Here is a 16,883-nt window from a genome sequence, read left to right as displayed (position 1 = left end):
CTGTCCGACTCCTATACGACGTCGTTTTGGGTGTTGAAACGGCAAGATAGAAACTTTCTCTTCATTTGGTACTATGGTTCTCTTAGAGCTCTTAAACGAGAGCCCTAGGTTATGAAGTCTGATCATTATTACCCCCCTCTTTTTTTTTTTGATCGGCATCGTTATTACCCGTTACTCAGTGATTTTATAGAGAAACTAATATATGCTGGTCAATAATAAGTAATATATCATCTAGACTCAATTAAATTGCAAGTCATCTCGAGTAAACTTTTAAGCAAATTAAAGCAACTATCTCCTTCCTAGTTTTGCAATGATTAGGTTTTCTTACTTTAACACATACATTGCAATCACAGCAAAGTGCAGAGATGATTGTAACTTGTAAGATTGAAATGTGTTCCCCCTACTCCTAAACAATTGGTTGCAGACACAAATTAATTTTAATATTTTGTTCATGGATATGAAATGCAACGATAAAACAAAAAAGGCTAAGAGTATCAAAACGCACACAAGTTACTGAGAAATTAATTTCGAGCAATTGAACAATCCTGCAGCCAAGCTACTATATGAACCTGACTGTATTACCCAAACCTCCGGGGGAGCTAACGCGGCCACACCAATCACAGTCTCCCACTTACTGCAAGATACTCATCCGGTGGAGAATCGAACCCATGACCTTGAGAAGTATTCCCACAGCCTGGACATCTGCCCAAACCACTAGGACAACCCCAGAGTGTGTTGAATATAATGAGTGTGTTGGATATAATAAGTTGGGAGAAATAGATAAATTGACTAGAAACTTATTGAAAATCATCCCCTTGGGAGAACCCAAATGAAACAAAAGCCATGATTGGGGTACATCCGCCAGTTCACTCATGTCTAGTTATTAAACTAATTAAACTAATCTTTTGCAGCTTTAACCATTTTATTTGGTGGTGGGGCAGTGCTCAACACTCATATTCACCACATATTTTTTTGAAATCAAATATTAAGTGTATTTTCGGTAGCAGGATTAATAATAGATATTAAGTGCATAAACTCCAAAAAAAATATGATGGAGATAAAATTATTAGAGCATCACGGGACAATGCTCTAAAATCACTGAATAATTAGTCGACACTGCCAATTCAATAAAGTTATGCACTAACCTCCATGTGGGCAAGTCACATGCATGAATGTGACAGATAAATTAATTACACCAATTAATGACTCAATCTGTTCTTTACGTATCTATGTCGAAGTCTACACTCTGAAGTCTGAACCCATCTCATACGCTCGACAATTAAGTGGTTGAAAGTAATTAAGGCAGCTCGGTTCGGTTCATAAAAGCTCATTGATTTCAAAAAAAAAAAAAAAAAACTGAATTCAAGCTTGGGCTGGATTATTTTTAGTTCATCGTTATACAGCTTATTTTAAGTTTACGAGCATAATCGAACCAGATACTCTAAAGGTTGGACTTGCTCACTTATGATACCAGACTAAAAATGAGGCATGGGTTTGGTTTGATTCATTAATAAATGAATCTAATTCAAAACAAGATTTTTTAAAATCGAGTCTCGAACAATTCACGAACAACTCAGACTTACGGTCCTTTACTACACTCAATACTCCTTCCCTCTGCCCCCTCTCTTATAATAACACTATCCTCCATGTGACCCTCCCCATCTGAAACACAAACACGCAAAATCGCTCATCCCTTCCGACTAAAATATCCTCTCTCTCTCTCTCTCTCTGTCCACCACCCCACCGCCGTAACAATGACAGTCAAGGACTGCGGCTACCACCACGACCACCGGAAAACCCTCTACCGCAACATCGTCGCCGCCCTCGTTGCCTTCGTACTCCTCGTCCTCCTCACCATCCTCCTCATCTTCCTCATCCTCCGCCCAACAAAACCCAAGTTCATCCTCATCGACGCCACCGTCTACGCCTTCAACGTCTCCGCCCCCAACTTCCTCACCACCACCCTCCAGGTCAGTGACAATGACGGAACTAGTAGCTGGCTTATGGTGGCCAAGGCCGCCCCCAATTCCAAAATCTCGATAATTATCTACTACTTCTTTTTAAAAAACAAAAAACTTTACATGATGACACCAATTTTATTAGTTTTTTTTGTTCAATAAGATCTCCTAGATATAGTGTTTTGTATTGTGTATTATTTTGACATTGAAATGTTTTAGATTACTGAATCTTGAAATTTCCAAATTGCGGGCCTCTCCCGTATGAAATCATGGTTCCATTCCTGCAGGTCACCCTCTCCTCCCGGAACCCAAACGACCGCGTCGGAGTCTTCTACGACAGGGTCGACGTCTACGCCACGTACCGTGGCCAGCAGATCACCATCCCAACCGTGCTGCCGCCAACCTACCAGGGACACAAGGACGTCAACGTCTGGTCGCCGTTCATCTACGGCAACGCTGTGCCGGTGGCGCCATACCTGGCGGCTGCGCTGGGGGAGGACCAGGTGACCGGGAGGGTGCTGCTGAATGTGAAGGTGGACGGGAGGGTGAGGTGGAAGGTGGGGACGTGGGTGTCCGGGAGGTACCACTTGTACGTCAACTGTCCGGCTTATATCGTGTTCGGCGGCGACAGGGTGAACAGCGGTGGCGGGATTGCTGTTGGATCGGGTGTTAAGTTCCAGTTGGTGCAGAGTTGCCATGTTGATGTTTGAGCCTAGTTATTTAGGAGTACTTAGCAATATAGTTCTCGAAAATTTGTTCGGTAGTCTCGGGTCACACCCACGTGATGTCCCGACGTCTTTTTCCACCGGTCAATTTCGTGAAGTCCGGTTCGAATGTATGGACTCCGCAATAATGTGTTAGAAAAGGACGGTGAAGCACTACTTGATAGTTGCCCAGTAGTTTCCTTTCATTTTTATTTGCAAAAGGGAAGAAAGACACGTAGAATTTATGTATATTTTCGTTTGATTAAGGGGAAAGGAAAATTGATTAATTAATTCGTTTTCTACTGGTATATGATTACTGTTTTTTTGTTTTCATTAATTTGCATCTTTTGCGTAATTGGTTTATCAATCATTGATCAATCTTTGTTGTGGTCAGGGACGATTCTCTGTGAATGATATATCTACTCTTTTTCCAGTGCATTTTACAAATGGACGATGTAATCAAGGGCGGAGGTATATGAAGGGGGAGTAGCACGTATCACCCAAATCTCAAAATTAAAAAGTTAGTTTACAAGAGAAGTCGATTAAGAACTTGTCAATTACTCCGTATCAGTATCCGAATAATTTGATCTTTTACTTAGACAAGTGATGGAAAAATATCAAATTGAAAAATAAAGAGTTTGGGATCATAAAAATAGTCTCTCAATAAAGAGTTTGATTCTACAATTGACATTTCTCTTTATATTTCAAGAAACCACATGCTCGGAATAGTAGATAACTCCCATCAAATAACATCATTCTCAATCTAAATCCTAACTCCGCCACCGAATGCAATAGGAGAAAACTTATTCACGGCTCCGCGCGATCTCGGCTGCTCGTTTCAGCTTTGGACGGTCCGGATTTAAATGAAACTTTTTCGGGAAAGAGTTAAAACTTTTCTCCAAAGAAGTTGTACTTCTATTGACATCCGGACCGTCCAAAATACTTTTGGACGATCGAGATTGATTCCGTAAACAACTATTCACGGCTCCGCCATTAAAAAGGTTTTCTCATGCAATAGTGTAGGCAATTATGGGGTTACCCCTTCGCTGTACATAGAACTCTCTGTGGCCCTGCGTAGAATTTCGTGTTCTTCAACACTTGAGAATTGGAAAAGCGCAAATCGGTGTCCCCCGGGACACTCCTTCAACTATGGGTGAGATAAATTTTGAAAGTTCATATTTGACTGGAGTTTCATGATCATTAAACACCTTCAAAAGTTCCCCATGTAGCTTAGTATAAGTGTTTGTTATTCATGAGGTCGCATGTTCGAATTTTTCGGAGTCTAAACATTCTAAACGTTGAGGCTCCGCTTCCAGAGGGTTTGTCCGATCGTAAACTTCAAGGGCTTCAAGATTAGTTGAGGCACGCGCAAACTGACCCGAACATCGAGTTATCAATGGAAAAAAAAAAAAAAAACCACATTTAGAGTTTCCACGTTGATGTTTGAGGAGTTGGTTCTCTGTCCCTCTCTCGAGTTAGTTTCCTTCATTTCTTTTTGCAAAGGAAAGTTGAAAGTTAAAGCTTAAAAGTTCTAATGGTTTTGTAATGGGCTTTTGTATGGCTTTCAAGTCCATGGAATGTACTCCCTCCTTCTCAAATTCTTTGTCCGGTCCGCAAAATAAAGTGTTAAAAATAATATAATTTTTGCTAGAAAAAATCAAAAGTTTTTCAACAACTTACTAGATATCAATAAGTACTTTTAATTTGTGAAAAAAATTTGAATTTTTTCTTGAAAAAATTGTATTATTTTTAACACTTCGTTTTGCGGATCGGACAAAGAATTTGGGACGGAGGGAATATATATATCCGTAAAGTATGATCAAGAGGAAAGGAAAGTTGATAAATTCGGTGTCCCCTTGGACACGCTTTCAACTAGTGTAAGTAATGAGGGTGACTTTAATTTTAGAAGTGTCAATGACGGTAGTAGTAATTGACTAGAGTTTACCTTCAAAAGTTGTACTCCTTCTTTTCCAACTACTAGTAGTTGTTACGGAAACAATTGGAAGACTCTGTTTGGCTTGGAATTTGGATTTTAATGGAGGTTTTTAAAATAACAAGTGTAGAAAAATAGATAGAGAATATGAGTAATAATTGAAGAGAAAACTTACTGAGTACCGTACACAGAGAGAAGAGTTTGTTCTAGAAACCCGAAGCGAACGCAGTCTTCGAGCTTACATACCGAAGCTATCTGTTTTGGACTGTCATTTTTTTATTTTTAAAGAGGAGTACTAATTTATTTCCTCTTTTTCTGTTGCTACTTTTTGCTTCAGCCATTTTTTTTTTTTGCCACACTTTATACATCAATGGGGATTATGGAGAGTTTGTAAGTTAGTCTAGAAGAGATTCAGAGACAATCCATAGCCCTGGATCCACAAACGACCACGACGGGACTTAAACCCTGACCTCCCACAAGGAAGGACCCGAAAATACCATTGAGCTACGGGCCCTTTGGCGCTTCAGCCATTTGTCCAGGCATTTTCTCTCAATAATGGCAACAAGAATCGTAGCATTTTTCGTCGCTCACTCTTTGAAAAAGATGAATCAAGCAAAATAATATTTCATCGAATAAGTTGGGATCCAAACACAGACTTCAATTCTGAGGCACAAAATCGATGTGTTTCTTTTGGGTCACCTACTTCTACTCTCACCCACGTGGGAGCATGTAATTATTAGTATTAGGTTTTAGGTGCACCTGGAATTATTGGTACCCAATTGAAAGCCCAAAGTTGGTAAAAAAAAAAAAAACTGTTCTTTTTCCACTTACCTGCCATGCCTAACACGCAACTTCCGCAAAAGATAGCAGCATGATGCAAGTGACACTCCCACGGTTTCTTCCTATGGGCAAAAGAAAGTGTTATTGATAACTCGATAAGCTTACATCGAGGTAACGTAAATAGCTTTCGCATACCAACTTAAGAATATGCATCACGGCCTTAGCCACATATAATTTTTTAAAATGTCTTGCACTACTGCTCTCAATCTTCACATTGCGCTCACGCTTTCGTACGTCGGTCTCGCAAATTTTTAGTAGTAATTTAAGAAGTGTATAAAAATGTTTTTACGCTCGTGCACCCGCTTCTGTACAAGCACATGAATTATGTGACTTAGATCCACCCATACCATTACCCAAGAAAAATCATGTGCCGAAGCTATCACCGAAGAGAAAAAACAAAATCATCCAACAAAACAAACACTTGATCCTAACGAGTGGTATTAGAGTCAAATGTCCAGAGTTTAACTCTCCTGGATAACACGTTGCTTTTGGGCAAGTGCTGGAGAGGAGGATTGTTGGGCGGAGGCCTGGGGGCCAAGTCTCAACTGACCCGTTGGCACTTGGGCACAATAATGGCATAAGGAAATAAAATTGCGCCTTCATTTACACCTGCGGATTTCAGTGAGATGATAAGCGTTTGCTCCTAACATAAACATCTGCCTAAGGCATCCACAGAGGTGGCTTCAATATTAAATTTTCCCTCGATACAAATTGCAACCCTTGTTTTAATCAACTCCCCAATTCATTCCAATCCGAAGCAATAATATTAAAAACCTGAAACAATGATATTACAAAAATATCAGCCAATAGGATCTGCTGGAACATAACATCACAATAGTACAGTTGGGTCCCCTGTTTGCAGATGTTCAAGGGCAGGGCTGCAGCTTCTGCAGATAGAAGATGCATCCCTTGCATTTACAGGAAACCATCAAACATCAACCACGCCGAAAGAAATAATCGAAGTGAGAAAATTGATTGGATGACCCAAAAGATAAGATGACTAGAGACTCTTTATTGTTGGCCTAACAAGGGAACGGGAAGTGACCTCATGCGTTTAGTTGGATGGAATGAAATGTAAATCGGAATGGAATGGAATTTGAGGAATTGAGACTGGAATAATCATTCTCATTCCCATGTTTTGTTGTGGCTAGAAATCAATAGCAAGAATAAACTTCGCATTCCAATTCCTATGTTTGGTATGCTAGAATCACAACTCAATAGAATGAAATTTGTAGTGGCATTAGCAAATTTTGGAGTGGCATTAGTAATTATGTGAGTGCCGTTAACAATCCAAATGGGGATGATGGAATGAAATTGTAATTCTCTACCTTTCAAATGGAATAGCTATTCCTTTACATTTGGAATGGCTATTCCTTCAATTTTTAGTATATCGAACATCTGAGTAGACATTCCATGGGAATAATAACCATTCCATTCCACTTCTCATTCCATCAAACCAAACCTTGCCTAAAGAGTACCAGACAGCTACAGACAATAGACAGGGATTTACTGTTCCTTCACCCTCTTCCGTGCTAGAAAGCGTTCTTTAGCGGCAGCAACTGAATCTTCATTTCTCTTATGGTGGTGATCACGTCTTGGTTGGTCTGCCAATGGTTGTTCACCAACAGCTTGTGCGGAAGCATCAGGAATTGGTTTTGCCTCTATGGGCTCAGATCTCTCCTCAGAAATCCTAGAAGCAGGTTTTGCCTCTATGGGCTCAAATCTCTCCTCTGCAACCCTAGAAGCCTCATCCCGATGCCCCTTGCTCAGCTCCGTAGACTCCAAGGACGATTTAGTCAATTGAGGTCTTTCTTCTGATGTACCAACACTCGCTTCTTTTTGCCGCTTCCCGGATTTCCTTGTCTCAGCCTCTTGGGCACCAAATGCAACATTCTTTGATAGGTTGAAGTAAAAGTCAGTGATGTCTTTCTTCTTGGTCACCTTCCAGCAGAAATAGAAAGACAAATAGATCATCAATGAACAATGATCCCACAAAACAAAGTCGATGAAGTAAGTTTATTGATTTTCTAACATCTGCTAATAATAACCAGATAGGAATATCATACCAAGGGAACAAAAAAGCAAGGCAGACAAGAGTAAGAAATCGTGCTAATATGAAGATTCAACAAATTTAGGAACCAGTGAGGAAAATTCCAATGAACCTATCCACAAGTTTGAAAGGACACTGAAAAAGATGAACACACGCACGTAAGAAACACCATTTTTTTATCGGCACGTAAGAAACGCCATTCCCTGGTTCTGCACCTCTTCAGCTGATGTTGCTTGGAATGCTGGAGTGAATACAGACACATTGAATAGACACATCAAAGAGAGTCGCACTGTAAGCGATATAGTGTTTGACAGTATCTTCACCAAAAAGTGCTCATGCAACATGATCTACAGAAGCATTACAAAATGCCCAGGCAACTATCTTTGGGGACAACAATCCTATTCTCCAAAGCAGGACTAAACCAAACTGTTTTACCATCCCAAAACGTACAAAGAATGGATTTTGCTTAGGAAAAAGTACAGGAGAATGCATGCAAGAGTTGTTTCCAAAGAAGATTTGCACCACCATTCCACTAGAACAATGGGAAATCAGCAAGTACAGAGAAATAAAAAACAACCAAACTTCTATTTCCTATTACAGTTCACATGGAAGGAACTCTCCCTCTCTCTTCTTCGATTCATGCTCTTAACTTAATTCCTCCTTTGTATTGTGTTCTAGGAACAATATTGCAAGGATGTGACACAGTAAGCAACAGTGTCTTGTTAACATTTCAAAAAAAAAGGAAGCCCTATTGTACTAATTTTATATATTTTCTGCCGATCAAAAAAAAAAACATTCAAAAAGAAAGAGTTCTATAGCATCCTCTAATATTTTTCATAATCATTAGGGGATAAGAAAAAGACTAGTTGCAACCCACAAAAATCGGGAACTACATATGCCTTGCAATTTGCACAGAACAGGTGAATACAAGACAGAAAAATTCAGCATGCTAATCTAGCAACACATATTAAAATAAGGGATACAAAACCCCCAGGGGTTGGCGCAGTGGTAGTCATTTGGCAACAGGGGCCTCGGAAGCCTTTGGTCTAGGGTTCATCTCTCATCGCATGCTATTAATTCATGTGTTTGGGCAGTCAATTCGGGGCTTTGCCTTGGCTTTAATTTGGCCTCATGCTAGTGGACGTTGGGATTTGTCCCCGACTCCCCGGATCAGTCAGTCCATTCGGCCAAACATCGAGTTATCCAAGAAAAAAGCGTGATCCAAAGTCCATTTTAATTTCCACAACGGAAAAAAAAAAAAAAATTCCCACCCACTCATGCATTTAAAGGTGGGGGTGGCTGTGGAGGGGCTGGAGAGAGGAAAAGAAAAAAAATATTGCAGTTAAATACAATTATGGAAACATGAATAACATTTAGTATTAAATCCATAAGTTGATAAGGTTTCAACAAATTCAGATAACTGTTTACTGTGACTTCTAGATGAGAAAAAGAAAGATTGATGCATCCATTGAAGGTAGCACAAGGCAGTGGCACAACACCAGGTACAACTGGATTTTATAATTTATCAAACATGCTAACTTAAAAGAGCTGTACAAAATAAACCATACTAACGTTTAGCCAAATCTTGTTACATCCAGTAAAATCTACCAATTCCTATTTCCCCACCAGTGAAACAATAGTTACATGACCTGTCCATCCTGAATTCATCAGCAGAACTCCTCTGATGTTATTTGAATGTTTTAATGTGATAAACCAACCGGGTATACAACTCTTTAGTGATGTATTGGCCAACAAGTTTTTCTCTGGATCCTGCTACATCAAGTAAGATGCAACCATTCCTATTTATCTACCCAGTGAACCAAACAATTATTCTTTTCTACTAAATTATCACACTAACATGATCGCTAAGACGATGTCTAAAATTATATGTGAACCATAAGCAATGGAAAAATATTCTAGGTAGATTTCTTTACTGGACAATCAGAAAATATAACTGCATGTAATATCGTAGGAAGACCAAACATAAAGCAAACATACATCCTCTTTTTCTTCTCGGAGTTGACGCAGACGTTCTTCCTCCAGCCACATAGCCTGCTCAGCAAGTTTCTTTTTGTAAGCACTGGTAACAAATTTGTCCTTGTCTGCAAAGAGGTGGTCATCTTTGTCTCTCTCTTTAGCAAGTTTTCTCTCATACACTATCTCTTGCTCTCGCTCCCGTTGTTTGGCTTTGTCAATCAGTGCTTGAATATATTTAGGCTGCACAAGAAAATAAAGAGCGGTTAACAAATAGAAGAAGACCTTAAAGCTTGCTTGTTTTCCCCACATGCATGCAAGCAACATACAATCACAGAAACACACAAGAGAGATCAAACGGAAAAATCTAACATCAGTCAGTAAATTTAACAAACTGATGATATCCTTCATGTTTAAGAGAATTACCAGCACATTTAAAAACTTGATTTAGCCAAGATTATTGGACAGATAATAAACTAGCAAGGAACTTAATCAGTATCAAAACACAGTTCAAGACAGAAAATAGGCAGATTCAAATGTATATGAAATTTGAATAGAAAATACATAAACATATAGTTCCTCCTTCAACCTACTACAAGAAGTTGCACCAAAGAAAAGAGAAAGAACTAAGAAAAATATTAGCAAATATTAAGTCAAGAAGCAATGGGTCATAAGGTGATTAGTATATGTTGCATGACAAAATCCCATGAATATGATTGGCACGTTTCAAAACAACGGACATTCTGCCAGTTTTCTCACTTGCGGCAGAAAGTAGCAGCTTGTTTCTGGATCCATTCAAACTGGTCCAAAGTACACTTCTTAAATATTGTCGGGCTTTAGTATATAGATAACAACTAGAAAAAAGGTCTACTGCGGCATTCTGGTATTACGTGACAGCTACAAACTTTCCATCTTGAGTAGGTTATACTCTAATGAAATAGCTTTTCAGTCAGAAGATGCTTTAAGAATGTTTCCAATGTCCAACAAAAGAATGATAGTGCTACAAATTTTTATCAGGTCTGTCATTGCAGAGGTACAAAAGAGATTTCCAGGAACTTCCATCGCCTTACATTACATAAAACTCTTTTCATAACTGAACAAACTCTAACTTACTGCGTTGCCAACGCAATAACGATTCAAAAGGTCACCTTTCCAATTGAGTTACAGTAGTAACTCATATAACATCTATGACTAACTTAAAATGAAGAAGTGCGTAAAATGCACTGAATCAGAGTATTAAGTTCGGCATACTTATCAAAGTAATAGTGGTCTTATTCTTAAAAAACAGTGTCCAACAGATTGTGATCTGAATAATACACCAAAATATTCAGTCAATTCTAAAAGTACAAATGTGGTTATGCTTTCTGAAAAGTGTTGTAAGAAGCAAATGACCTAAGATACCTTTCTCTCCTGCCGATCATGGGCCAAAGGGCGAGCCACTTTCTGTTTCATGTCCTCATATACTCCGTCATAATCAAATACAGAGGGATCCTCTTCCAACGCTTTCTTATGCTGCTCCTCAATCTTGTGAAGAGAAGAAAACAAATATTATTCAGGAAACAGAAATGAAATCAGTTGTAAAATTGATATCCATTTGTGTAAAACTCACATCCTTGAGAGCCTTGTTCTTGCTCGCCTGGCGAGAAATCTCTCTCTCAACGTCATCGTCATCCTCATCATGGAAACCAAGAGGAGTTGGGAGTGGAGGTCTTCCTGGCTGCTTCTTTTGCTGGGATGACTGAGCCCTAAGTTGCAAGCCATACTTCTTCATTTTACTTCTACTATTCTGAAGTTACAAAATAAGAAACCAGAATATCATTACAATGCAGAACTGCATTAAATCAGTAGAATGCTTAATGATATCTTGGTGCACCACATTAAGATCAACAAGCTGGACATGTGGGATTGAGCATGCAACGACCCGTGCCAATTGACCTGCTAACCTTAGCCTAACCACGTGGCTCAAAAGGTTAACCTCAGGTTATACAGTAGCTGCTCGCAAAGCCTTATATACCGTTCCAACGTTTTCCAAATTTTCCAATGTGGGACTTCGTTTTGGGGTCTCACAATCTTCCCACCTTATGATGCAACGTCCCTTGCATTAGCCCAGTAACCTTCCCCTGGTGGTCATGGTGTGACACTTACACATCATCAGGCTCGTACCAAATCCTAAAGGTGCCCCCCCCCCCCCCCCCCCCCTCTTAGACCAGAGTTGTGCTATGATACCAACTATAACGACCCGCGCCAACTGACCTGCTAACCTTAGCCTAACCACGTGGCTCAAAAGGTTAACCTCAAGTTATTCAGTAGCTACTCGCGAAGCCTTATATACCATTTTACATTTTCCAAATTTCCCGATGTGGGACTTTGTTTTGGGGTCTCACAGAGCAACAGTACAAGGCAGAAGATTTAAACTCCCCAGCACATGGGTCACAAACGCAAAAGCCAATTGAATCCTTATTCGAATTGGATATCGAGTATTGTATCCTCAAAAGAGGGGGTGGCCCAAGAATATCCAGGGTTAATTTCATATCAAAATAGGATTTCAACACGGACAAGAACATTTGAACAAAACTAACGTTTTTACAGGAGTACTACACATGAAAATAAAAACTCACTCACTTTATAAGCCGGGGAAAAAAAACTGAAATTCCTGGTCAAGCAAGCTGAACTAAAAACTGCACAGCCAATACCAATTACCAACAGATAGAGATTTTTCGTCTAAACAAACCAATAGTTGTTTCGTTTACTAAATTCTTGTTCCATTGTTTATGTAGAGGTATCTTTTGTTCTACATAATAAAACTAATTATATCCATCAGCGATTATTGTACCAAGAGCAATACAGTCGAAAGATACATCAAACTAGTTTTCAGTTGACTTCCTACAACATAAAAGACTCTATCTTCTTGTCAAGAATGTAAAAGACTATCTTCTTGTTAATTTCCATTATTTTTGTGACTGAAAATTGTAGTTCTGTTGTTATAATATCCTGAAACAAATTCACGATCACTGCTTTGGTACTTCCAGTGAAAGGCCAATATTAGACAAGGCATCCAAGTACACAAACTTCATTGTTCGTGACTATCATCTAACAAGTGTTACCTGAGCATCAATTTCCCTTTTCTCCAACAGCTAACTTACCAGTTCAAAGTGGAGGAGATGACATGGGAACATATGACTAAATCAAGTGAAACTCGGAGCGGTGAGGGATCTATGTATCCAAAAGCATAAGGCTTCGCAACTATACATGGACTTGGATTTCAAACCGACCTGGCTTACAAACAATACCATAGTTTTCTATAGGTACATACCTGGTATCGGTCAGATACCGGTTACCCTTCCGGATTTAGCGCTGCAAACATTACATATAATTACAAATAGAAAATTTTCCCCATACAATCCAATTCATAATAACATAAACTTTGATTAGACAACGAAATATCACATAAACAACAGTAGGACTATGCTCCAAGTTTTGACATCCATAGCCGAAATCAAACACTTTGTAGGCACTCAGGAAATTATTTTCCGGTTCTGGCCGAAAGAAGAGAAAAATCAGTCTTTACTCAAGCTCAAAAAAAAGATAATCCTTTATACCCATTGCCTATCTCAAACCAGGTTCTAAAAACCTTAGGGCTCCGTATCTCGACACGTAAATAAATACATGTAATTTGTCATGTGAATCTAGTAGCATACGCATCAAGAAACCATAGTTAGTGCATTGAAATAGAAGAAAAATAGAATTTGCAACAAAGGGCTTTGTGCTTTAGGGTCGAGAGACTTACTGTTGTCGGCGGAAGGTCGCCGGAGACGAGAAACACAGAGAGCGTTCACGGCGAGAAACGCATAAGTGGAATATAAATAAGGTGAACGATAGTGCACTTGGAAATCGAACCCTGCGGAAAACCCTAGACCTGGTTTCGAATTGCTTCTCTCTCTCTCTCTCTCTCTCTCTCTCTCTCTCTCTCCTGCTTCTGGTCTTCTTTCTCCGTTCTCTGCTTTCTCTCTTCCAAATTCCTTAATTCGCCCCCTTTCTATCAATTGTACTTATGTAGTCCCTCATCTATTCAATTGATTTCAATGTAGTCCAGACGCAGTTAACAATCCGTTACCTGTTCGAACTTTAAAAATACGTATGTAGGAGTCATTATCTAAGTCATTATCTAGGGGTGGCAAATGAGCCGGTTTGGGCTAAAATAGATAAGTTGCAAGTGGATTGGGTCTTTAATGGGGCAATGACCTATTTAGAATTCATTAATTATAAGTCAAATTACTCATACCCAACCCGACTCATTTATTTAAAATAAAACTCGACACGCTCATTAACCTAATTATATACTATATACTAAAATTTAAAAGGACTAAAATACCAATTTACACTAAAATGACCCTATTACCCCGGTAAATCTAAATGACTAAAATACCTCATATATACTAAAATTACCATACAGACAGGCATGTAGACAATATTTCATTGCGTATTTTCCATTTTATGGTTCTTTCAACTATTGACAAAAAAATTCTTTTTATTTTTTATTTTTTGTTTGTTTTAATACAAACGGAAACGAGAGAGAGTGAGAGACTGATGTGTTCAACCAAATCTTTCACCCCAATCCACTTAGAGCATTTCCAATCCAATACTCTAATTGAGAGTATCAAAATACTCTATTTTATTCATAAAGTGATTTTAGAGGAAATCACTATTTCTATTTACTCCAACCACAAATCTTTTATTTTTCCCTCTAAAATCACTTTACGAAAAAAAAATCTTTTTTTATACTCTCATAAGGATATGGTTGGTATAAAAATTTAGTTAGAAAAGCTTACAAGGACAAAAATGTCTTTTAAAAAAGTGAATAGTGTTATGGAGATGATCCTCTATATTTTCTCTTACCCTCTAAATATAGAGGATCAAAATCTAATACTCTCAAATAGAGGAAGGTTGAGAGGATGGATTGAAATGTCTTGATACTCTCAAATAGAGATATAGAGTATGGATAGGAGATGCTCTTACGACAGAAACAAAGGAAATACTCTATCTGAGAAGATACCAACATAACAAATGACATACAGCATGTCCACTACATAGCTAATTTCAAACACTAAAACAAAGAGTACTGATGTGAAGCAGCAGCAGAATTGAGTGAAGCAAAGTAATCCAAGTTTCCAAGCAAAAAATCACCACCCATGGACGCCAAGTAGAAAAAAAAATCTCCAAATCACTCGAATCTGTCTTTCTAGCTACAAAACACTACAAGATTTGCAAGAGCCCTAAACTCAACCGATTGCCAATTGCGTCGACTAATTTAGACTGAATTTCCAGGCATCCAAAACACTACGAAACACAGATGAGAGAGAGAGAGAGATGTACCTGAGATGATTCAGCGAGAGAGGTCGAGACGCGAGACGATTCAGAGCAGAATCAGGAGGAGATCGAGGATAAAAAGATTTTTTTTTATGGGTTATATGCATGACTTATTAGGTCATTTAAGTGGACGCATTAAGATCCAATTAATAAATAGCTTAGATGGGTTAAATCTATTCTGATTTGACTCCATTTTGTAGGTCTTTATTGAAAAAGACCATCTATCCAAAGGGAAAATGACGGCCAATGACGTGTTTTAATAATTAATACTCCCTCTGTCCCGATTTGTTTGTCTCATTTTTAACTTTTTGAGAGCGTTTGACCTCTCAAAGAATTGACTATAATTTTCAATTCTTAATATTTTTAATATGCAATATGGATCTTGTTTGATAGGCCTCAATTAGTTTTATTATACAAAATCATAAAAAAACATTATAAAATATAAGATATAAGTATATTTTTGAAAGACACGTATTTCGACATTTGGACAAACAAATTGGGACGGAGGGAGTACCCGCCAAGGACATTTTCAACATTAACAAATATTCTTAGCACGTCTTTGACGAGTATTAATTATCAAAATACGTCCTGAACCGTCATTTTCCCCTATCCAAAAGTATAGTTATCAGATACAGTATATATCTATATAAGTGGGCTTTATTGTTGTATTTTGATTTTGAGTTTCTTGTGGGCTTTATTGTTATATTTATATCTATTTAGACCCTTTCGGTGATCTGGGCTTCGCCCATTGGGTGCTCTGTTAGTTTTTTGACAACTTGAGCTTTGCTTTGTAATCCTTTTTTCTTATCAATATTTTTTTTTTTGCTTCGTTGTTCAAAAAAAATATCTATATAAGTGTAAGAACTATTTTTTAAATTTTAATTTGTTTAGTGACTTATTTTTCTATGTAAATGATAGTTCAACCTAACGCTGCCTGATGAACCATTAGATTCAAATTGAAATCATTATAAAATTCCGTATAAATATTTTGTTCTGCGTGGTTTTCATCCAAATATTAACCGATTATGAACATCAGTAATTGGACTACGTGACTATACACAACAGTTTCAATTCATAATTAGGGGACAAATTAATAGTAAAATTTAGAATTGTTTTGGGATGAAACGGATAATTAACCTATTCTTTTTTTCTTGAAAATATGTTCTCTCCAGTCCGCCCCCCACCCCCACCGCTCTCCTTTTTTAACAGTAGGAAAAATGGCCTCTTTTGAGTGATAATTCTTCTCCCCCACAACCCAAAGAAGTTGATGCAAACAAACCTATCTGGAATCACAGGCATTGAAAAATGGTGAAATTTACTAGTACGTGGCAATTCGGGACTCAGCTTCAGTGACGCAGAGGAAAATATTACTACATGGCAATTTGGGACTCAGGAAGCCTATCCTTTGTTGTTGTCGTCTGCATTGCAGAAAGACTGCTGTTTGTTTCGACATTATATATATTTTTCATATGCTTCGATTATCGATAAAATTCATCTATCATGTTGACAGCAGAATAAGAAGCCACCCCTTTCTACCACTATTTAAGACTATAGTTATACTGTTTGTCTATTTTCTCGCTTATAGTCGGCGAATCGAATAAGGGTCGTTGCATGTGTATGTGCTGGAATGTGGGTGTTTGTGGTGGTAGAGTTTGGTTCCTTGCCGTATTTCAGGACTTCTCTAGAAGCAAACTTAATGAAGTGAATGGAGATGAAAGAAAAATAACAAAATGAACTTTATTATTCTTCAGAATAGAAGTCGATCGACGGTGGGAACACAATCGAACAGACAATTACGTTACAAACTACTCCTAGAGCAAGAAATGTAAAGTACAAATAAAAGTAGAAGCCTTTGGGCGATTGATTGGGGGGTCTCTAAATGTCTTCTATTCTTGTATTTATAGGCTGTCTTCGATTTGAAATTCAAACCAGATAAAATTCCCTCCTTTGATTTGAATTGAGTGGTTACTTTCATACTTCCTTATATTGCTCCACTATCTGCACGAGACAGTTACTTCTCCATGATCTCACACGTCCCCAATGTTGTAATTGCTTCA

General features: G+C 38.3%; 2 protein-coding genes across 3 annotated transcripts; one reads left to right on the top strand and one right to left on the bottom strand.

Moving 5' to 3' along the window:
* Positions 1–1,661: 1,661 nt before the first annotated feature.
* On the top strand, positions 1,662–2,970 carry LOC131312440 (NDR1/HIN1-like protein 1). Its single transcript, XM_058340179.1, has 2 exons — positions 1,662–1,970; positions 2,246–2,970. Exons 1-2 carry the CDS (start codon positions 1,755–1,757, stop codon positions 2,666–2,668), a joined length of 639 nt encoding a protein of 212 aa, XP_058196162.1. The 5' UTR covers positions 1,662–1,754; the 3' UTR covers positions 2,669–2,970.
* Positions 2,971–6,655: 3,685 nt separating this feature from the next.
* Positions 6,656–14,891, bottom strand: LOC131312439 (uncharacterized). 2 transcript variants are annotated; one of them, XM_058340177.1, is made up of 6 exons: positions 14,833–14,891; positions 13,247–13,573; positions 11,069–11,245; positions 10,861–10,983; positions 9,484–9,702; positions 6,656–7,376 (listed from the first exon to the last, which is right to left on the bottom strand). In XM_058340177.1, the coding sequence occupies exons 3-6, from the start codon at positions 11,228–11,230 to the stop codon at positions 6,942–6,944; spliced, it is 939 nt and encodes a 312-aa protein (XP_058196160.1). In that variant the 5' UTR covers positions 11,231–11,245; positions 13,247–13,573; positions 14,833–14,891; the 3' UTR covers positions 6,656–6,941. The 2 variants fall into 2 exon arrangements, with proteins under 2 accessions (XP_058196160.1, XP_058196161.1); XM_058340178.1 differs by lacking the exon at positions 14,833–14,891 and adding an exon at positions 12,773–12,813 and having other exon boundaries at positions 13,247–13,461.
* Between the last annotated feature and the right edge of the window lie 1,992 nt (positions 14,892–16,883).

The sequence above is a fragment of the Rhododendron vialii genome, chromosome 13a (genome assembly GCF_030253575.1).
Source record: "Rhododendron vialii isolate Sample 1 chromosome 13a, ASM3025357v1".
NCBI lineage: Eukaryota > Viridiplantae > Streptophyta > Magnoliopsida > Ericales > Ericaceae > Rhododendron > Rhododendron vialii.
The sequence above is the reverse complement of the archived record's forward strand: the minus strand, read 5'-3'. Positions and strand labels throughout refer to the sequence as shown.

Coding starts and splice junctions, on each gene's coding strand:
- LOC131312440 (XM_058340179.1), top strand. CDS start 1,755: ATGACAGTCAAGGACTGCGGCTACCACCACGACCACCGGAAAACCCTC. Junction 1,971..2,245: donor TCCTCACCACCACCCTCCAG/GTCAGTGACAAT, acceptor CCATTCCTGCAG/GTCACCCTCTCCTCCCGGAA.
- LOC131312439 (XM_058340177.1), bottom strand. CDS start 11,230: ATGAAGAAGTATGGCTTGCAACTTAGGGCTCAGTCATCCCAGCAAAAG. Junction 10,984..11,068: donor AGAACAAGGCTCTCAAGGAT/GTGAGTTTTACA, acceptor TCTCTTCACAAG/ATTGAGGAGCAGCATAAGAA. Junction 9,703..10,860: donor ATGATCGGCAGGAGAGAAAG/GTATCTTAGGTC, acceptor TTTCTTGTGCAG/CCTAAATATATTCAAGCACT.